At 37.0% G+C, this 23,167-nt stretch overlaps 3 protein-coding genes across 7 annotated transcripts; 1 reads left to right on the forward strand and 2 right to left on the reverse strand.

Moving 5' to 3' along the window:
- Window positions 1-3,348: 3,348 nt before the first annotated feature.
- LOC121808298 (CLP protease regulatory subunit CLPX2, mitochondrial-like) lies at window positions 3,349-11,872 on the reverse strand. Of its 3 annotated transcripts, none has more exons than XM_042208708.1 (15): window positions 11,080-11,872; window positions 10,933-10,994; window positions 10,081-10,187; window positions 9,829-9,908; window positions 9,641-9,691; window positions 8,188-8,262; window positions 8,025-8,102; window positions 7,771-7,827; window positions 7,137-7,207; window positions 6,961-7,057; window positions 6,712-6,816; window positions 4,201-4,263; window positions 4,003-4,125; window positions 3,684-3,842; window positions 3,349-3,507 (listed from the first exon to the last, which is right to left on the reverse strand). In XM_042208708.1, exons 1-15 carry the CDS (start codon window positions 11,752-11,754, stop codon window positions 3,436-3,438), a joined length of 1,875 nt encoding a protein of 624 aa, XP_042064642.1. In that variant the 5' UTR covers window positions 11,755-11,872; the 3' UTR covers window positions 3,349-3,435. The 3 variants fall into 3 exon arrangements, with proteins under 3 accessions (XP_042064642.1, XP_042064644.1, XP_042064643.1); XM_042208710.1 differs by having other exon boundaries at window positions 8,188-8,237; window positions 9,825-9,908; XM_042208709.1 differs by having other exon boundaries at window positions 8,188-8,240; window positions 9,825-9,908.
- Window positions 11,873-12,128: 256 nt separating this feature from the next.
- LOC121808580 (protein root UVB sensitive 6-like) lies at window positions 12,129-17,863 on the forward strand. Its single transcript, XM_042209137.1, has 13 exons — window positions 12,129-12,713; window positions 13,539-13,637; window positions 13,755-13,868; window positions 14,136-14,207; window positions 14,305-14,415; window positions 14,493-14,612; window positions 15,122-15,223; window positions 15,336-15,408; window positions 15,741-15,824; window positions 15,937-16,001; window positions 16,176-16,277; window positions 16,362-16,526; window positions 17,293-17,863. Exons 1-13 carry the CDS (start codon window positions 12,351-12,353, stop codon window positions 17,356-17,358), a joined length of 1,536 nt encoding a protein of 511 aa, XP_042065071.1. The 5' UTR covers window positions 12,129-12,350; the 3' UTR covers window positions 17,359-17,863.
- Window positions 17,864-18,188: 325 nt separating this feature from the next.
- LOC121806179 lies at window positions 18,189-22,282 on the reverse strand. 3 transcript variants are annotated; one of them, XM_042206122.1, is made up of 7 exons: window positions 22,097-22,272; window positions 21,279-21,335; window positions 20,615-20,734; window positions 20,450-20,528; window positions 20,189-20,275; window positions 18,999-19,061; window positions 18,189-18,532 (listed from the first exon to the last, which is right to left on the reverse strand). In XM_042206122.1, exons 2-7 carry the CDS (start codon window positions 21,332-21,334, stop codon window positions 18,461-18,463), a joined length of 477 nt encoding a protein of 158 aa, XP_042062056.1. In that variant the 5' UTR covers window position 21,335; window positions 22,097-22,272; the 3' UTR covers window positions 18,189-18,460. The 3 variants fall into 3 exon arrangements, with proteins under 3 accessions (XP_042062056.1, XP_042062057.1, XP_042062058.1); XM_042206123.1 differs by lacking the exon at window positions 22,097-22,272 and adding an exon at window positions 21,934-21,955; XM_042206124.1 differs by lacking the exon at window positions 20,189-20,275 and having other exon boundaries at window positions 22,097-22,282.
- Window positions 22,283-23,167: the final 885 nt, after the last annotated feature.

Below are 23,167 nucleotides of genomic sequence, written 5' to 3' on the forward strand. Positions count from 1 at the left end.
TGGTCCGAAAAGAAAAGGCAAGGACCTTGGGCAACGATACCCATGTAATTGGGAGGTTAAAGCAACGTTTAAGAAACGTGATGGTAGCTGGTCTATCAACTCATGGGTTGACCGTCATTGTTGTATGGGAGATCACGATCCAAGTGAATATGTGAATCTTACATCATCCATGATTGCTCTCTGTATTCGAAGTCAAATTGAAAATGATGTTGAATTCAAGCCTTATGCTGTACGCACATATATCAAAGATAAATTTCACGTGAAAATCAACTACAAGAAAGCATGGTATGCTCGCAGAAGAGCTATTGAGCTTGTATATGGTGGGTGGGAGGGATCATTCAGACAACTCCTGGTCCATATTGCGACATCCTAATATTCACAATTCAACACAACACCAAACATTCGAAACCAATTTCAATAATTCAACAAAAATTTGCCACCAATTTCAATAATTCACAATTTCATCGTAATTAAACACAACATTCATCACAAATTCATCCCAATACCAAGCATTCGAACCCAATTTCAATAATTCAACAAAAAATTGCCACCAATTTCAATAGTTCACAAATTCATCACAATTAATTCATCCCAACACCAAATATTTGAAACCAATTTCAATAATTCAACCAAAATTCGACACCAATTTCAATAATTCAACAAATTCATCACAATTCAACCAAAAATTCGAAAACATGAACCCTAATCTATAACCAACAAAAACTGAAATTAAGGGTAAAAACTTACCTAACAACACTTAAAAGAGGAATGAGAGCAGCTAGGTGTTGGATTAACTCCGATTTTCGTCGGGTGGAGGCTGATTTCGCCAATTTTCGCGTCGAGAGGGGGAGAGGGGGGTCGTTGGAGTGAAGAACTCTGGCTTCTGCCTCGTATTCTCATTCAAGGCAAACACGCGACAGGGAGTAGCGTGTTTAAATGAAACACGCGAGAGGGAGTCGCGTGTTTAAATAAATACGCGAGAGGCTAATGCGTGTTTAAATGAAACACGCGAGAGGCTAATGCGTGTTTACTAAATACGCGAGAGGCTATTGCGTCTTTCCCATGATGGGAAATATTTTTTTTCCGGGTACAAATGACGGATAACTTTCCCCATAACGTCCATTTGTGGAATTTAGCCTGAGTGAGACTGAATGCTACTGTAATTTTCTTTTTGGGTTTATTCCAAATTTCCAAGGAATATTATTTGCAAATATTCATCAATTTTGATAACAAAGATTTGCAAAATGTTTTCTACTGTATATCTTTTTATGGAAATGTTTAAATATTGATTGTAATTACAATAATAAAATTTTTAAAATTTTAGTGTAATACTCCTCCATCTGCGCATTTTTATTTTAGGTCATTAATTTGTGATTGATTTTTTAGTATACTTAAATTAATATTTTAAGTGTAATGTGAGATTACTTAATAATGAAATACTTAATTGTCTCTAATATAGCACTTATTAATTAAATTCTCTAATTCGTATTTAACAGTGTAAGTAGTTTTGAACGAATCAAAATAGAAAAGTGCGAATAACATGAGAAAGAGAGTAGTTTTTTTTTTGGCAAAATCAAGGTTAAAGAACCATTTTTCGAGAAAATATTCACTAGTACTTCCATACCAAAGTGACAATGTGAGTTGGTGTGTCCAATTAATAATTCGTCCAATTAGACAATCACTATTTATAGTGATTATGTAAATTGCCTAATTGTTGTATTTATATATGCAAATTATCATATATTTTTCACCTCCCATATAATATATATGCATAATATATATACACAATATAACAATATTATTTTTATGTGTACTTTTCATCTATTGGCGTAAACAAAAAAATTAGTTATACAATTAATACTTTGTTACAATTATTTGAAATTTTATGAGTATAATTTTTTTTCTTATTTATTTATGTATATAAGTATGTGTATTAAAGTTAAAAGTATACAAATAAAATGCATGATCATAATTTAATATTTATTAGCATATTAATTAAATTATCTTTCTCGGTAGCATGTCAAAAATAAATAAAAAAATTAAAAATAAGAAATTAAAATCAAAGGTAATTCATTTTATATTCTTTTAAACGGAACATTTAGAAGATTAGTTGATTTTGAATTTAATGAAAAATTATCAACTTATTAATCCATTCATTTAAATTGGAATTTATATTTATTTGATAATTAACATTCACATAGAACAATATTAGAATCTTCTAAGTGATCTTAGCTACACACACGCTTTTAATAGTCTAATTTTATTGTACATGTATCATTAATATAAACATAGTTACCGGAAAATAAGCAAAATTTGAATGTAAGTTTTTCCGTACATAAATACCTATTAAGCAACTTACTGTAAATAGTAATGGTCTAATTGGATGTGGTTTTTCCATTTGGCAAATAATTATTAGTTGGACACACCAACTCATAGTGTCATTTGGTATGGAAGGACTAGTGAATATTTTCTTCCATTTTTCTGAAATCAAGGAGTACTAAACTACTGCATAAAAGTTGCCTTTCGAAAGAGAAGGTATTATTCATTTCGTCCCACAAAAATATGTACTACTATTTTATTTTTAGTCTGTCTCACAAGAATATATAATTACTAATTTTGTAAAATCTTTTATCTCGAATGAAGTGAGACTCATTATCCACTAAGAACACTTTAATTAATTTTTCTTTCTAATTGCATTAAAACTCGTGCTCAACACAAAGTGCATATTCTTGTGGGACAGATAGAGTATTCAGGAATGCATGTAAGTATATGTCTTCAAAAAAAAATTACCAAGTAATCAGTAAAATATAATAAGAATATTTTTAAGTTATTTTTTATCATATAACTTTAAAATATATGAAACATAAAAATGGCGAAAATGCCATGCTCTACACTTTTCCCAAATTTTAACACTATTTCTGAAAAAGAAGAGGTATAAATTATAATGGAAATTTAGCTTTTGTCCATTCCCTATGAATAAATGAAAACCAACAATTTTTGCAAGAAACAAATCACGCTCATTTCTATTTCTAGTGAATATTGCGGTCAGCACTCATTCCTCCGGCCATGCATAATTGAATAATAAAAGGCAAACACTATGTTTTATCCAGATTTGGAGTCGTTACTAGCCATTTATGGGAATGTGAACATTCCCTTAGTTGGAGACTAGAGAAAATTTTCTGATACCACAACTATTGCTATTACAATGCATTATTGATTTCTGATTCGATTTACGTTGAATCTCTATTGTCGTTCTCAAGTGAAGCCATTTTTCGATGTGATTTTGATTTTTGAGCATTGATTTCTATTAGTAGTTTTTACTCGTACAATATATTGGAATGGTAAATATTGGGCAGGAGAATGGCAAGAACTATTGATTATTCAGGACTTGTGCATATATATACAAGATCAATGAGCCTTTTTCATTCTGTCAAATTACAAACTCATGGCAGGCAATGAATCCTCCAAATGTTCACGCAAGCTTCCCTTCACAGTAGTGCCATCGTCCTGACATAAAACACCAAAGGGTCAATATTCACAGCCAAGCATGTTAATTATGGGGTGACTAAGGAGTATATTTATGAGCCGATGGAGAAAGATGAATTGAAGATGGATGCATATGCCATGCCAATTGAGTTCACAGTCAAATCTATAGAGCAGATGAAAGAAATCGAAGAACATACACTTCTATCTCTTGATTCTGCGTGCTCAGGAGTTTCCTCCATCCCGTGGTTTGAAAAAAGCAATTTTGCTCCGCATCCAGGTGCATGTGGTGCACCCACAGCTTCCTCATCAACCAAAACTGTATCTACCTTGTCTTTCCCCGATTTGGCATCTGGGACCTGTAAATCGTAATATTTCAAGTTAGGTATGTCACATTCAGAACTTGCTCTTTGTGCTCTTTAGATAGTAAGCAAAAACAAGCATCTTGTAGTCCGTGGTTGCATGGCTACATTGAAGTATTGCTAATAGAAGAAATGAGCAGAATTGGCTTTCGCATACCTGAAACATTGCCTCAGTCAGAATGTTTTCTAGTATGGCTCTCAACCCACGTGCACCAGTATTCCGGGCTATTGCTTTCTTTGCAATTGATCTCATTGCATCGTCTGCGAACTGCAACTGGACCTATGATTCAAGTGCTTGGTCAAAATTAGAGATCCATCTGTGTCAGGCATGAATGTATAGCTGACTGTAACTTACATTATTCATGCTGAACATTCTCTTGTACTGTTTACACACAGCATTTTTTGGCTCCGAAAGAACCTAAATAAGCAACTCCACTATTCAGATACAATAAACTGTCAAACTAGATAAGATATTTTGATGATACAAACTTTTGCGAAAGAATCAAATAGACAACAGAGGAGTGTGATTATGGAAGCCTTCACAGTTCACATAGAGGTGATTCCAAGAGATATCCAATTGACTCTTTTTCTCTCGCCCTCTCTCTCGTTAGTAATATCCAGGTTCAAAGGTATCAGTTACTGATTTCATTAAACTGTAGTGGTACTGCATACATAGATTACTAGACTACAAATTAGAAATGGATCTTTTAAGCTTTTTACTGTTTCCAGAATGATACCAAAACTCTAAGCTATTTGGTTTCTGATAGTATTCTTAATCCCAAAAGTGACTGTTGCTGGTATGACTCCTGCTATTTTTTAACTATTTCCAACTCTACTCGTATCAAAACAGTACATTTACTCTCTTTAGAGCATCCTTAACCCTGGCCCGGATTCAGGCCCCAAGTCCCCTCCACGTCATCATTCCCCTAAATTTGAGTCCCAGGCCACAACTGCTCTAACCCTGCAGGCCCCAACCCGGGCCAAAACTAATAAATGACACTATTCACAACTTCAATCTATTTTACTCGTAAAATAAAAAACGCCGGAAATTTAAAACACGGAAAAGTTGTTCTTCGATCGGAAATTGAAAATTACAACATAGAAATTTAAAAATACAAAAAAAAAAATTAAAACATAACGTCAATGTTGGAAAACGTTGGTGCGTGTCCAAATCTCTTCAATTAGATAGGCTTGGAGGCGAGTGTGTAGTTCGTCTTGGCGCATCGCAGCTGAACGGGCCATGACATTGCGGATGTCGGGAGGAAGGCCCTGCACGGGCGGGGCGGTGACAGTGTAGTCACTCCTGGTGCTGGAGAGCGGATCGTCGCTCCACAAAGTGACATTTTCTTCCTCGTCCTCAACGATCATGTTATGCATTATGATACATGCATACATGATGTCGGCGATTAGTGGTCGCTGCCAACCACGGGCCGCTCCCTTCACAATAAGCCACCGTGCTTGGAGGACTTCGAATGCATGCTCCACATCTTTCCGAGCCGCCTCTTGCCATTCGGGAAACAATGCCCTCCGATCCGTTGCCGGACATGTGATAGTCTTTACGAACACGGGCAATCGAGGGTAGATCCCGTCTGCCAGGTAGTACCCCATACTATACCGACGGTGGTTGGCCGTGAACTCTACGTTCAGCGCTCGTCCCACACAAGTCATTGAACAATGGAGACTCGTTCAACACATTGAGGTCGTTGTTCGACCCCGCGACACCAAAGTAGGCATGCCAGATCCACAATCGTTGGTCTGCAACGGCCTCCAACACAATCGTGGGATGTGTGCCCTTGTGCCCGCTAGTGTATTGTCCACTCCAAGCCGTTGGACAATTCTTCCACTGCCAGTGTATACAGTCGATGCTGCCAAGCATCCCCGGGAAGCCGTGGGTCTGCTCGTGCAAGTTCACCAGCTTGCTAACGTCGTCGGTCGTTGGCTTTCTCAATTATGTATCCTTGAATGCTTCGATGACTGGCTGACAGAATTTAGCTAGGCAATCCCGTCCAGTACGCTCGCTTACATGGAGATACTCATCGAACATATCTGCTGTAGTTCCGTAAGCGAGTTGACGTATGGCAGACGTGCATTTCTGCAAAGTCGATATACTTTGCCGGCCCACAGCATCGGTGGTTTGACAGAAATACGAGTCACGAGCTACAACTGCGTTGACAATGCGCAGGAACAAAGGCCTCTGCATCCGGAACCGGCGATGGAACATCTTATCACTCCATCGCGGATCGCTAGAGAAATAATATGTGAAAAGCCGCAAAGCAGCTTGTTCACGGTCTCGGTGAATATACATCCGGGTACGTGGTACCCGGACTTGTTGTCGTTCCAAGCTTGAATAGCAGCTTGGTAGCGTTCGACTTCGTTGTTGATTTCTTCTTAGATTGCCGGTACCGCCTCTTCTAACATTCGGGACATTTGAGCATCGAATAATCTTTGACGACGAGACATTTTTTCGAATTTTAGGAAGAGAAATGAAGTTGAATGGATATGAAAATGGATGGAGTGGTATTTATAAATAAATTTTCGAATTAAAAAAAAATTAAGTTGCGGCCCGGCTCTAACATGAATTAACGCTGGGCCCGTCCCAAACCAATTAACCCTAGGCAGGGCCTGACCCCGGGAGCGTCCTCAGGCCGCAACTCAACTGCTGCCCCGGGACCGGCCCAGGCCGCATCTTCCTCTCCTCCAACGCAACGCCTGGGCCGGGACTCGCTCATTGCGGCCCGGCCCAAAGCGTTAAGGATGCTCTTATACATTCAAGATTACTGCATAAAGCTTTGAGAGCATACAGATGCCAGGCTACACAAAGAGGCATAAGAACAGCTTACAACATAAGGTAAAAGAATAAGCAAACCTGTACAAGTTGGTCTTCATCGAGAGCTGACAAACTCACTATAACAGGAAATCGCCCAACGAATTCAGGTATAAGACCATATGCAGTAAGATCACTACTCTCTACCTGCAATGTGAAAAGCATTGTAAGACACTCTCCATAGTCCCGATACTATTGGCATGAATAAAATGTATTCCAATTCAAGAACTAAATATTTGAAAAAAAAAGTGAAAAGAGAATGTTGACATCAAGACCCGGATCGGTTCTCACATGTTCCAATAGTGATGAGGCTACAGTAATATTTAGTCCACCAAGCCTCATATTAGCACGAACGGGGGCTCCAAAACCAATTGAGGAATCATGTCGTCTGGGGGAAAATAAAAAGTGCTGATATAGTTGGCATATGAAATAAATTAACGATCAAAAGCTTTGACCAATAAGACTACCTCTCTGAAATGGTCTTCTCCAGGTCAACAAAAGCCCCACCACATATAAAGAGGATATCTTTTGTATCTATCTGCCAGATTTAGGAAACCATGTAAAACTATTCATAATCAGTTATGCTCATGTAAAACTTAATGAGGAAACCATAACATTAGTTAATTTTGTTTGTGTTTCCAATCAAACTTTACATTTTATCTAATACTCCCTCCGTCTTACCAAAGATGACCCACTCTCCTTTTTAGTTTGTTCCACCCAAGATGACCCATTACTTAAAATAGAAATCCCTTTATCTCTTACTTTATTCCTTCTCTCTTACTTTATTCTTTCCACCTAACACACAAAATAAAACTGCATAAAATCTCGTGCCGCACAAGGAAGGGGTAATCTTCCTTGGGACGGAGGGAGTATGTTATAACAGAACAAAGTGTATCATACCAAATTCAGAGCCCACGAGACCTCAAAATCAAGAAGTAATGACGAACTTGTAAAGCAAAAGTTAATAGTACCGGACAGAGTTAACTAAATATTATGATCAATAATGGGGGTGATTATTAGTAAGTGATATCAGACCCGACCTGCTTGTAAAAAATAAAAGGCATAGATATTTCAAATGAGGCAAACTCAGCTCCTGGATACCTGAATGCTGTCACGGTGTGAATGCCTTGGGGATCTATTATCAGGAACACTGACAACCTAGACAAAAATGATAGTCATTTTCAGCATTTAAAAAAAGGTAGCCATTCTACTCTCAAAAATTAAAATTTATAAAGACAATAAAAATAAGATTAGAAATAGTTTAAGTTGTAGCAAACCTAATCCAGATACAGAATAATTTCCATACCGAAGGATCATGTAACAACAATATTCACACAAAAGAAATAGTTACTAACAGTTCCTTCAAGCATTTTTAATAGAGCTTGCTGAACACCCTCTCCAGATACATCTCTACCAGTATTTAAGCTCTCTGCCTACACAAAACTTCCAATGAAAAAGTACGTGAATAAATAATGAAATCAGTTACCCTGATAATATTATTGTTGAGATCTCCCATACCTTCTTTGTTATTTTGTCAACTTCATCGATGTATACAATTCCTCTCTGAGCTGCTTCAATATCAAAGTCAGCAGCCTGTTAGGTAATAATAAGAACACAAAATGTTTCACCGGAACCTTCAAGCAAGGAAGCATAGATGCTATCAAATATCCCTATGCTATTTTTAACTTCTAGAACCAAGCGCTAACTCATGTATGCTGAAGTGTACACTAGTCTCTAAACACGCCAACAAAAATAAGTAGATGCTCTGTTGTATTTTTGTCTTCTTTCACTTTTGCTCGCCTATAATCTATTTTCTTTAGTATAATAAACTGTTTAACAGTTGACGCTAACAGACAGAAACGGTATCAATAAGAAGACATAAACTTTCTCATGGGTATTTTGCTAAGGGAAAGGAAGAGATATCGGAAATAAAGGAAATCAGGAAACTATATATACACAACTTTACCAACTTACTGAAATTTAGCTCCCTTGCTTTCTTAGCTTCCCAAAGCAAATGACTACAATATCACATTAATCAAAAGCACACATGAATCCCTTTCTTTTTATGCCTTTTGTTCATATTCACCGAGTCCCCTCATCCCTTTGCAGTCCTGAGGCCGATGCTGTAGTTGACTGCGCATTGGACACCCTCCACTCCCGTCCCGGGGCACTAAGGGTCTTTTGTTTTTGGGACAGATGGCATTTCTAACACCTCGAATTGCAGCTCCTGCACCTATTAACTTAGCCCCTACTAACATTTTTTGTTGATTCTTTTCACATTTGATTGATTATGAATTTCTCTTCTCTTATGAGATTTCTAGAAAAAGAATGGATCTTGATGAACGTATAGGTAGGAACGGAAATGGGACCGCTGGTTAAGAAAGGGGAAGGTCCTGATTCCAGGACGGAACCGTATGACTCAAGAGTCATGTACGGTTTCATTGAGAAGGGTGCGTGTGAATGTGTGATACCACCACCTAACAGGCCCGACGAGTGGTACTTACACAAGTTACAACTTCCACAAATAGTCACAAGAAACTAAAGCATTACTGAGCAAAGATGCATACATGCCATAATACACACAATACTCTTTATAAAACAAAAGTTTAGTATTTCAGATTAGCACAATTATTATGTTTTTATTATATTATACTCCATCTGTCTCATGTTTCTCGCACTTTTCTATTTCGGCTCATCCCAAACTACATACACTAATTATATTTTAAGTAAGAATTAGGGTATTTAATTAATATATTAGAGTTAATTAAGTATCATTATTAAGTGATCTTTCATCACACTTAAAATACTAGTTTAATTACACTAAAAAATCAATCATAAATTAACGACCTAAAATGAGGAAGTACCTCTCCTTTTCACTTTTGCGTAAAAACACTTAAGAAAAAACAAAGTAACAAGTAAAAGATACTTGAAAAGGATGCATATTAATATCTAGTAACCAAACATATATTACCATGAGTAGTTTGTACAGCATGGATTCCACATCTTCCCCAACATAACCAGCCTGGACATGCATGCAAACACATAGTGAGAGGATGAATTATTCATGGGCATAGTTGCTAATAGGGAGTGCAACAAATAAATACTTGCAAGTGGTCAGGAATAATCAAGAATTGACACTGTACCAAACTTCAAACCTGCCTGTGTTAATGAAGTTGCATCAGCTATGACAAAAGGTACTTTCACAACCCGGGCAAGTGTTTTTGCAAGCAATGTCTTTCCTGTTCTTCAGTCAAGGAAAGAAGGATAAATCAGAATGATGCACATGCATCATGCATAAATCAATATCTCTACCAACCACTATGGAAAGATCTAAAATTCTGGTGCTAAACCCAAAAATAATTAAGCCACTGAATACTTTTGTTCATAAAATCAAAACTCTACATATCGTGCCTGAGCCCGTTGGGCCAATCAATAAGACATTGCTCTTCTCCAGCTCAACAGCATCATCATTGCAGCAATCTTGTTCAGACTCAATAGGAGCTGATTCAGAACCAGCCCTGATAATAAAACAACAAAACTGGTGAACAACATGCAAAAGATTCATCCTACATATTTGCAGAATACGCATTAGTTGGACTGTATCTGATCAAATATCAAATGAGTGCATATATTTTACTCAAGATATTCTAGAAAGCATTGACTTATGTAAACAGTTCTGAAGACTGATATGATAACACGTTAGACTGCAAACTATTGTTTGCTAAAGTCGCAACCCAAAGACCAGAGCATAGAATTCTAATGAAACACAAAATATTATGCATTTCTTTTAATCTTATAACTGAAAGAATTGCGATCTATCAAAGAAGTAGTATATGAAATACATCCAAAAGTCTTGAATAAATTTTAAAAATTGGTGATTAGATTGGGGAAGCAAGGTTAACATGTGATACAGACCATCAACTTTAACAAGGTTAATGTTTAAATAAAACACTACCCTACCCTAGAAATCTTAAATTAGTTTTCACGGTTAACCAGTAACTAGCTCAACAATATTTTCAAAGTAATAGGAAGCCAAATCATCCTAATTATTAACATAAGATGCTTCAAAATAAAGATTTAACTCATCAGAATACAACCTCCTAATAACATAGGTGTTTGTCAACATGATGCTTGTAGCTTCTTCTCAGTAAATGTAACATCAAAACGAAATGAGACATTGTACATATCCATTGAGTTACCCACATTTTAAGCTTTTCTTAGATTACATAACAGAAGAAGTGCTTAAACAGATATATTGCTCACTCTTTCTTCACCAAGGAATGGTTTATTCTTTTGTAGTGATTATAAACAGCAACAGAAAGCACCTGTAATAAGATAGAAATACTTAGATGCCAAGGGATGAATCCGTGACTGCAACATTTCTGATGAAAACGCACACGAAAAGCAGACCTTTTTCGCCATCTCCTGCCCGACAACAAATTCATTGAGCACCTTACATATCTCCTTGGGCGTTGGCAATACTTCTTGCCCCACTTCTGTCACCTCCTCCACCAAACCTGCACTCGCAGCGGAATCCTCCTCCCGGCAACGATCACCATCTTGATGAACACCACAGCTGCCAGCGTCATTATTGTTCTCGACGCTGCTATAAGACCTCAACTTCTCCCAAATCTTCACACCGTTCTTCCCGCTTTTCCCTACCATATCCCTATTATTCTCTCTACCATCCTTAACCCTCCCAATCTCAATGAAACTGCCCTGCAGCGGCTCCAGCTTGAAGGGCCGGAAATAGTAGGCCGTGCGACAATGACAGCACATGTTAACAGCCTGGTAAATGCCGTTCTCGCCGGCGGTTATGGAGAGCGGGCGGTTGGAAAAGAGCACAGTCATTGTCTTGGAGCATCGAGGGCAATTGACCTCCGCTTTGATTTGGTCGTAGTTATCAGAGCTTCCGTCCCATTTCTGGCGCTCCTGAAACCCTAATTTCGCGAGTCTGAGGAATGGAGTTTGGTTGGAGCGGGGGAGGAGTGGATTGGCGGCGGAACGATGGTGAAAGAGGGTGCTGGTTGCGGTGCTGGTTAGGCGTCGGAGCTTGGACGCAGAGCATCGGAAAATTGCTGACATAATTGGCGCCGCTGCTGCCGCCGCCGTCAATTTGCAGCTATCATGCTCATAAACAGACCAAATTCACTGTGAGTTAGTGAATGGGGAGAGGATCCCCTGTGCACAAATCACAGCAGGGCCTTGCTGCCCCATACAATACAAATTTTTATTATTATTTTGTTTATTAAAAAAAAAATTAATATTTGAAAAATGTTTGTGAGGGACAGCAAGGCACTGCTGTGATTTGTGCATAGCCGGGGATCCTCTCCCGAATGAATGATCGCATTTCGCTCGCCCGGTAGACCGGGTCGGACCAGATCAGACCGGACCGGATTGGAATGCCACGTATTGGTTTTTACCCATCGTCACCCTCAAATTGCCCTTCCCTACACTACCTGTGGGCTGTGGCTCTCTCTCTCTCTCAAGAGAGAAGAATAGAGCATAACTGAGCATAAACTACAAAATCACAACAAGAAAATCTCTCTTACTCTCCGCACCTAAACATAGTTTCCGAATTTCTCTATTTAGCCCCATTCCCTCTCTCTCTTTACAATACACACACATCATAGTTGTGCTCCGTAAAATTTGATCTCGAAGCTCTACTTTGTTTGGGCGCAATGAAGCTGAAGAACCCCTCAAATTCCACCTCGCAAACCCTGACCTCCTCCGAGACGCGCCTCCTAGTACGCGAGACGCTTCGCATCAGCGCCAACCTTGCCTCGGCGCCTCCGCCGTCTCCCTCACCGGTGGCTGCGGCGCCTCAGGAGCTGCCGCTGCTCAAGGATTCCAGCTTCGGCGGCCTAGCCGACGATCAGTTTTTGAATTCGAGCTTGAGGTGGATCTGCTGCGAGGAGATTGATGGCAGGCGATGGCAGTACTTCGCCGATGACAACGTCGGTGCAAGGAGTGTTGCTTTAAAACCACTGAAGAACGATTCCATTCGCGCTGTCTGCTTGCAGACTCCTTTGTCACCTGCCGATGTAAGTATTATCTAATATCTATTTGGTGTTATTTACGATTCATTTTCCTCTCTGAAGTCCGGATTGGCTGCATTGCATTGTTGGATAAAAAGAATGCATCAGAAAGAGTCATATTCCCGCTTTCACTTTATTTGATGAGTTTACCGTAACTTAAGTTTATTTTTCTGGCGTTAGCATTGAAATATTAGTGAATGTATATTGTTGTTTAAACTGATGTGAAAAAACATTGTTCCAGCAGTAAAATAACGCAGTGTTAATGGCTTATTCAGTGTGATATACTCCCCCCGTCTCCTAAAAATAGGGACTTTGGGGACATCACGAGTTTTAATGTGAAATTGGTTAAGTATGAGTGATAAAGAAAAAAGTAATTGAAGTAGTGTTAGTAGCTAGTGACTCACCTTATTAGTTATTAGTAGTGTAATGTGTGGTGAAAAGGTTTCCAAATCTAAAATGGCAAAATGTGCCTATTATTTTGGGACTGAGGGAGTAAGTTACTATATAAATATAACTATTTACATCCAATAATTTGGGGATTCCTATGTAGTTGCTGCCATTAAATTATTTTTTTCAGTCGTAACTTGAAATAGAGGGTCAGGCTTCAGTCTTAACTGTGAATAGTAAAAGCCAAACATGGTATATATAACTGCAGTATTAGGCGCACGAGAACATGTTGAAGGTCATCTATAAATATTTGTCAAGTGGCAATTAAGAAGAAACCATAGTGGGGAACTGAGACTGCATCGGTAAAATCATAGAAGACAAAGCAAAATCTTTGATCACGAGTTAAGTTGTCTCTTTACTTAAGTTGTGTTGTTCGCCTTGCAGGAGTTGATAACATTCATAAGATCTTACGTTGTTCCTGAAGGTTTCCCAGACAGTGTCACACCTTCCTATGTGCCGTACATGACTTGGAGAGCGTTAAAGGTACTTTTGCTGATAGATAATGGAATTGGTAGCAACATTGCAGTTTCCTTCACCATTGAACTGTTTACCATATACAGCCACCGCAGTATGGTGATAGTGATGTTGTTTTGGTTGTAGCACTTCTTTGGTGGTGCCATGGGTGTATTCACCACACAAACCCTCCTAAGTTCACTTGGAGTCTCCCGAAATAGATCCGCACCAGGTGCTGTAGCTATCAATTGGATTCTCAAGGTACACATGCTAAGTCGGATGAGCTATTTATTGTCAGAACAAATTTTCTTGCATAAAACATTAACATTATGCAAAAACTCAAAGCTATTAGTTGATTTGTTAAAAGCTCTTCTCTTATGGCATTGCCAGAACATACTTATGTTTAGTTTTTAAAAGCTTTTCACTTAAACAGCATTGACAGTACCTACTAATGTCTGAACCTTCAAGATTTCTCTTATAGTGATGCCAGCTTTTAGAAGCTAACATCAGAAACTGTGATATACCTAGGATGGTGCTGGGCGGGTCGGGAAGATGCTCTTTGCTCGACAAGGGAAGAAGTTTGATTATGACTTAAAGCAGGTAACAATTGATAGAAATTGGTGGTGAAAGAGTAGAATATGATGTTAAAGTTCTGCTAGTTAACTCTTCATTATCTTATGTCTTGAACTTCATACAGCTAAGGTTTGCTGGTGATCTCCTTATGGAGTTGGGAGCTGGAGTAGAGTTGGCAACTGCAGCTGTTCCCCATCTATTTCTTCCATTAGCATGTGCTGCCAATGTTGTTAAGGTTTGTCTAGTTAATACATTAATATATAGCAGCAATTGATTAAATGAATTTCATACATGTTCCTTGTTTTCTTATAGAATGTTGCTGCGGTGACATCAACTTCGACTCGAACACCAATATACAAAGCCTTTGCCAAAGGAGAAAATATAGGAGATGTCACTGCAAAGGGAGAATGTGTTGGAAATATAGCAGATCTGGTATGCTGGTTGTTCATGTTAACATTGTGTGAAATCTTTATATTATGCAACTTAATCTCGCATCACCAAGCCTACTGAAAGATGCATTTCTTGCAAGATTTTGTTACAAGATAACATATTTGTATGTAAACTGCTGCATTTTCAGAAAAATACGTCATGCTGCTGTCTTGTGTTTTGCATAATATAGCACTCTATGGTTGTGGTAATTCCATTCTTACTATCTATGCATCATTCCAGGCTAGCTCAAAACTGATGTAGTAATTTAAGTACATTTGTTCAAATCTGGTTCTGTTTCAGTGATATATCAATTGAAATGAATGAAGGGCTATTATTTGCTCTGTCCTGATATGGAATTGGGCAACGTGATCCTGTCTCAATGCATTTTCCATATCACACTTTTGGGGTGTAGAATTTGCAAATTCACTCTTTCTGTTTCTCTATGGTGTTTGCTTAAGCAGTTCTTTTCTGACTTGTACTTCTAACTAATTATGAGTATTTTCTTTATGCAGCTTGGAACTGGACTCAGCATAATGATTGCTAAAAGAAACCCATCCTTATTCACCACATTTGGTCTGCTCTCCTGTGGATATATCCTAAGCTCTTATAAAGAGGTTCTGTGATGTGAATATATCAATCTACCTCTCTAGTCAAATCCTCTTCCATTCCTTAATTACTCTATGTTCTCCATCAAGGAGTATTGATAGAAGCTGTTGTATTTTCCAGGTGAAATCTGTTGTTTTGCATACACTAAATCGTGCACGATTCACTGTGGCAGCAGAATCCTTTCTAAAAATGGGTAAGATGATTACCTTGTCTATCCTATTCTTCTTTGCTCATTACACAACTTTCTCATTCAACAATATCTAATTTTGGAATTTGGAAGAGATGGGGTTAATAAAATTGGCTTAAAATGGTATTTGGCCCTTCGATTCTCTGGTATTTCCAGCAATTGCAATGCCTGCAATTGCCTTTTTATTGCTTCATGTTAGACAAAACAAGATTGTTTAAGTCAGACAGACCCAATCACATATATTGCTTGATAATTAGATTTCTACATTAGCAAAGATATCTGTGAATATGGTAAAACATGTGATTCTTTTTCATATTTGTTTTATGCTTTAATATCAGGGTGTGTTCCAAGTTTGCAAGAGGGAAATTTGATGGAGAATATTTTTATTCCCCCATGGAAACAGCATAGACCTATTGTTCTTGGTAGCGCTTCTCTCACTCCCTTTCTCTATTCACAACCCACTCACAGACACAGATCCAAACACATGTACACTTCTTGCAACCCCCAAGCGTACATATTCTTCTATATTTGCAGGACCAAGGTTCAAAGATGCATTCCAAGACCCTATTACATATATCGCATTGGAGCCCATTTTTGAGGTATAGTGCATGTCATGCGGAATTGATTAACATGTCAAGTTTCAATTTCGTTGGGGATGCCTTTTTATTGTCAGATTGTATGTGCGTGCCTGTTGATTTGTGTTCATGATCTGGATTGGCTATAATTTATAACTTATACTTACAAGTTGCCAATCAAATTTACTTGGATCACAGAAAGAGCAATACATAGTGACTTATAATCCTTCAAAGGGCAATATCTATGCCTTGTTCAAGAATCAAGCAAAGTCTGATGATATTCTGAAAGCGGCTTTTCATGTAAGATTTTGGATCTGTTGATCACTTGATCTTGTAATAAAAGTAAATGTTAGAACTCTTGGCTAAATTCCCATTCTACTACAGGCTCATGTGCTGCTTCACATAGTTCAATCATCCAATCAGAGCCAGCAATCCTCGAAAAAGCAAGACAGTGATCTTTCACTGGGTGATCTACAATCTCAGATTGCAGAATCATACAAGTTGGTGTCAGCTCTATATGAGCCTTTTAAGACAAAAGTTAAAGAACAGGTAACACTCCACCTATTCTAGAGCAGGTCCAAAATGAATATACTGAAATGGTTCAAGAAGTTAGTAAATCTATTTTCTTTAAACTCATGCATGATTATATGATTCCATGAAATACTTGGATAAACAAATTAGAGATTATAAGTTGGGTCTCAAGTAAGCGGCTTTATAGCTATTTGGTACTTGGTATTTCATGTTTCTAAGCTACTATGTGTGTACAAAAGATCAAGAAAATTGAACTTAATATTATCCTTACCAGTTGGAAAGCTGATGTGGCAGCTAGCATAATGATTATTCATGTTATTGTTGGATGTAGAAAACAGGTGGGATTAGTGGTGGATGTTGTTGAAGTTACTGTCCTTAAACAAATAGTTAATGCTTGATAAATATACATTGTTTGCTGGTTGCAAATCATTTTTCAATTATTGACCATTGCATGCTGAAAATTATTTCGGGTCTGAGGGCCTATAGGGTGGCGGATAAATAAATACATAGATTAAGTGTCGGCTGAATGCAAATATTCATCAATTCTTGATTACTTGTGAAATTTAATTAAATTGGTATAGAAATTCCATGGTTTGATGGCCTTTTATGCTCTTGCCTTAATGTGCTTAGAGATGTGCCATATTAACTATAAGAAATGGTTAATCTTGTGAATTGAATATTGAGAGCCTTGGAGATGATTGTTAGGAGGTGTTTTAGTTTATTTCAAAGCATTAATTACCCTGCTTGATACAAAATGGCTGCTGATATTTTCCTGTTCTCTCAGGGTTGGGTCATGTCTGAATCACTACTAAATCCTGGCAGAGCACGGTTATGTGAATTGTCAAGTTAGGATTCACGTGGGACCTTTAAAGACTGTAAAAGCTCGGAGAAGGATCCAAAGGGATCCAGTCATCTTGCTTATAATTGGGTTGGATATTCTCAGAACTTGGGGATATGAGCAAGGTGGTGCTGTTGCCGAATCAGGGATACTCAGTTCCATGTAAACGCAGCCCGTTTTCTGCAATATTCTTGAAAAACACTACTAGTGGTGTAAGTTTGTTTAGAGCCATGAAGCCTATTATGATATGCTGAAGCTGGGGGAGAGGGTGGGTTGGGTTAATTAATAGGTGCAGATTTTGTGTTTGCCAATATATTTTGCTTTATCACATGACTTGTGCTGTGCTCCATATGTATATTTGGTTTTGTGGATTTTTCAGTTACCTCAGTTGGGCGTAATCTCGTTAGCGTCATAATCTGTTTGTAATATGTAATTAAATTAGTAGTACTTAATTGGCTCAATCTAGTATGTATGGTGAGATTGCTATTCATCAATTATAATAATGCAGCTTTTTACATACTCTTATTCTTGCCCACATTGGAACTATACCTTATTTCCTTGTTTCTCTTGTTTTAATACTACATTTCTACAACGAAATGCAATATGATTGACTGACAATTTTCTTTCAATCAATAAATTTGGGGTTTGAGTCACCTTGGGAGAGTATGTATGTGGCGTTGGCGAATTGTAACTCAAAAAAAGTGATGTTATGACTGAAAAATCATGACGAAATAGCGTTGTTAAGTTTGGCAATCAACCCTTATCAGCGTATTATGCATTTCTATTTTTTCTAGCATAAATGTTTTTCCACATTTAACTTGACATAAAATTAGGTCAGTAAATTTGCATAAACGATTTGCATGTTAAATGACATCAACGTTCTTCGAAAAAGATGTCTAATGTTGGAAAAATTTCATAAAGTTCTAGTCCTATTATCTAGCTGTAATATAGCTACCAAACGGTGCCTAAATAGGCATCGTGATTGTTGGATAAATTTTGGACAAATAGATATGAAACTATGGAAATAGTATTATTTCGGACAGAGAGTTGAACCAACAAGATATATTCTGCATTCTCATGAAAGATAGAGATCTACAATCTACATCCACACACTTCAGTAGGAAGACTTGATCCCGTTGCGCTTGAAATACTCTCTGAATCCATAGGCACTGACATCATAATTGAACTGTAAAAAACACACACCAACGGCTTCAGAGGGTTATCAGAAACGTTAACCACTTTTTCTTCCAGGTTAAATAATAAATATTCATTTGAATCCTAAATTAATAGCGTTTTCACAAAAATGTCACAGACTATTAATATTGCTAACCTCTGACTTGACCAGCAGGACAGTTTTGTTGCTTTTCAATACTTTAAGCCTTTTAATTATTATTTTGATAGTTTGGGCATTTTTTTGGAAACGCTAATAGTTCAGTATTTCATCGGATATTATCATTTCCTGTCTAGCAATATCTTGGATGTACTAATGCTAAGATAACAAACACTGTTCTAACAGATTTTGAAAAGAAAAGGATAGAGATTACAGGGACATTGTGAACCCAAAGTGTTCGAATTTCATAACTTCGATTACTGTCATATTTAGGCAAGCATAAACCTTAGGTGGTATGATAAAAACAACTAGAAATACTTACTGGTAATACTTTGACAGCGTACTTTGTGATATTTGGATCAACAGCCTTCACTTGATCAGCTGCCTGCAAGATATTACCAGTGGCTCATTGCAGTCAAAGACAAAAACCGGAGCTTCATGAAAGCATTACAGATGAGAAACCTGTTCCTTAACTTTGCCAAAGCATTTTAAAGTTGCACATAAATGGAGGTTTTAGGTAAAACTTTCAGCATTTGATGAATCACATAATGAGTAAGAGAGCAAATATGATGCCATAAAATACAGAGATAAGAAGAAAAGTAAAACCATTTTCCTTGTGGGGCACTAAGTATGTAATAAGAACACGTTTTACCAAAGAGACCTAGTTCGACAATGATAAACACACTGTTTCTGGAGAAAGTAGTACCTAATTTTGCCAATTTCCAGAAAGCCAAACCTAACATTGTTTAAACTTAGTTAATATAGGAGATTAGGAGTAGACAAATATTCAACTAAAAGGGAAAAGGGTGGACCAGCACATAAATATAGTTTTTCGTCTAGTTTATACGAAAAATAAGAACTGTGGATGTTTCCTATAGCATATAACAAATGACAATTTCCGTTCGTAAGTGGCACCTATGTGTTTCAAGTAATTGCGTTTTAATTCCTAATTCAAACACGCTTTTCTATGGCAGACTTGGCAGCAAACAATTGCATCTCATCACAGGACCAACTATAGGTTTTTCTTTATTTATCTCACCTTACTGTATATGAACTTACAAACGCATCAAAGCAAGAACAAGGTTGCTTTACAGGAGGTCAGTGAGAAAAAAGTTCCTTTATTGGGAGATGACATTCCATTGGTGGGAAAGATACCATGGGGTGATGGAAAACAGCTCACATACAAGTCAAAATAATATTCTAAACTAAATCTTGTAGATATCTAGTTCTCTACACAGATTTCTAGTTAAAGTGCCACCCAACGGATTGGAATTTGGAAACTTGTTACTGATTATGGTCTAGGAGTTCCTTATCTAAAAATAAGATCAACATGAAAGGCAGCTGATACTAAGCAGAGATGGACAAATACATATGCATATTGCTCATCAAGCAACACATAAATTACATGAGAAAAAGGTTCCACGAGACTCCTAGTAAAAACTTCAGCAATGGTGTTCTCTTAAAGAGCATTCACATATAAATACAGTATGAAAGACGAATAACCACCCCAACCTGTTCTGGACTGTGAAATATTTCGATAAAGGGATATTCCGTCTTTTGGCGTGTTATGCAAAATCCAGGATACTTTGGGCACTCAACCTAAGCAGAGATAACTAAGTTAAAGGCATTATATCAATATCAAAGAAATATTCTATCAGCTTAATTTTGTAATGGAATCATACATGAATAACCAGAATTTCACTGACATACAACCATAAACCTTGTACAATGGCCACTATCTTCTAAAAACGCTGAAGATAGGTGGTTACTTACACGCATAAATTTTACATGAGGATGGAACTCTGCTGCAGCTTCTTCCAGTACTCTATCTAGACGTTTGGTGAGGTTACATCTGCAGCAGTCAAAAACTTTAATCATGAATTAGTGCATCACTTCACTTCTATAAAACAATACAAAGTAAGAAGGTTTAAAAATTACTTTATGGTAAATGCAACAACCACAGGGTGACCTTGGTGAAGAAGCTGTACAAATTCACGCTCCGAGGTAAAATGAACAACTTTTGATGGTCCTAGATCCCTTGGATAGCCAGTATAGTACCTTTTAGGTTATACAGGAATGCACAAAAACGTTAACTTGGATGACTAACCACACAGTAACCAGAAAATACAGATCTTACTAATCAGTTGCATCTCCCGCACTATGCAAAAACTTGCATGTACACTCAAAAGCAACTAAATTAAAACATCACAAATATGCATACATGCACACAGATCAAGAGTTCATGTAACATGTCACATCGATAAAAGCCAGGGAAGATGAAATGTAACACATAAAGAAACAGCACTATTAACACTAATAACTTCTGTAACGAGTGATTTCAGAAGCAATCATTATGAAACTTTCCAAGAACCTTGCACGTATCTCAAGGGTCAATAAAGTGTATACAAAGCAATATGGTACAGAGAACCACCCCAAAAAACAACATGATCCACTATATTTGATAGCCGAATTACGATTAAATAAAATATCGATCAGATTATAATACCAGAACTATTTGCCCTAAATTATGTCAATAGGTTCTGGATAGGAACAATTTTACATGGCAAAAACTGATGCATAGATGAGTGTGCTTATAACATACTTGCACGTTGCGCGAAGATTAAGCAACATCTTGTTTAGCACCGACGATTCCTCCATTCTGCAGAAATTTATAAAAAATGGATTAGCAAAACAATAAATTATTTTGAAAAAGTATAGGACATGAAAACCTAAAAATAATTTCACAAAAAAGAATATAGCAAGAAATGACGAATGACCAAATGGGTAACAAGAGATGGTGAATGCGATGGATTACGCAACTTCGGATTACCCCTAACCAGCACATATCGTCTTAGATTTGAATTTTTCTCGAAACACAGCTCATCCCAAACTAAGGTATTGACCCGCAATTTTTTTACTGGTTATCAGGGACTTAGCATGAGTTTACAAATCCACGCAAAGTCGGTTGGTTATTATCACACACTGGTTGCCCCTCTTCTTTTTTGGATCAAATCAGAAGACTTGTGGCAATCTGAGGGGTTGTGACCGGTGGTAGATTTTTGACCACGATAGTCAGTGTTTTTTTAAGCATAATCTGCTCTCTATATCTAGACGGGTAGGAGAGGAGTAGTTTGTCCTTGATTGAAATTTGGGGGTTTATCATCTTCTCTGCAACTGATGGAATCCTACACGTAGTTAGGTCCTAAATCTTGATTTTTATAAGAGGTTGGTGATTTCTGATCGAATATGCATTTTACCCGATTGTTTCGTCCCAAGTTCTTGACTATACTCATCAGACTTATACACCTAAATCAATCAAGCACACCACAAAAGAAGAACTGAGGCAGAGAGCAAATACAATTTATGTCGCATCCAAACACAAAATTACAATATATCGATTAAAATGGACAGATGATTTACCTGCAGTTTTCTTAATTTTTCTCTAGCTGAATCCACGCTTGTTGCGGTGACGCCGGTTGGGTTTAGGGGTTTAGTTTACAGGATTTGGTTGTATTTGGGATTCAAAATTAAAATTGTGATATTCCATTAAAAAAACACCCTTAACCGTCATTTCAAAATTGTTGTATACCAATTATGTTTTGGTTGCATAAAGACTACCCACTCCGACCTTCAAGAGTACTATCTTTCTTTTTTTTGTTTATTTCAACCATTTTTCAATTTTAAAAATAACCTCCTCTCTACTCTCTCCTTATTAAATTATTCAACTACTTTTTTCCTCTCTACTTTATTCCAACTAACAACGCTTCCTAAAATTTCATGTCACTCAAGAATGTGACCATTTTGAGTGGGATAGAGAGAGTATATAATATATCCATTCATAAATAAATACTAGTAGCTCATTTAAAATGTAAGTAAAAATAAATGGAAAAGTTAATGATGAAACGTTTTCCTTTTTGGTCTGTCCCATTAGAAATGAAACGTTTCTAAAAATAGAAACAATACCCTCTCTACTTTTTCTTCTCTCTTACTTTACTCTCTCTTCATTAACTCACAAAACAAAACTACATAAAATCTCATGCCGAAAATAAAATATTGCGTATTTAATGGGACGGATGGAGTATATAATAACTTGTACATACTTTTATATAATTGTATGAATTTTATTAAAATTCTAAATATAATAAATTAGTCTAATATGGAGTTCAACTACTAAAAATAAAAATGAGATATAATATTTTAATGAGAGTCATTTCAATACATTTCGGTTTCTTAGATAAAATAGTATCACAATATAATATAGGATTGAGTTGTGAGATTATTTAGTCATAAGAGGTTAACTATGACTAATTATCCCATAATTATTCATCTAGAATTTGAGTTATGTGATTGAATCCCATGAACCAAACACACTACATATTTAATCTTGAGATGCAATCTTGCAAACCGAACAACCCCATGAAAAACGAAAAATATTAGTAGTTTTATTGTCTTTTGCTAGTAGTATTTGATAAGAAACATATTACACTAATT

Source organism: Salvia splendens, chromosome 6, assembly GCF_004379255.2.
Source record: "Salvia splendens isolate huo1 chromosome 6, SspV2, whole genome shotgun sequence".
Taxonomy (NCBI): domain Eukaryota; kingdom Viridiplantae; phylum Streptophyta; class Magnoliopsida; order Lamiales; family Lamiaceae; genus Salvia; species Salvia splendens.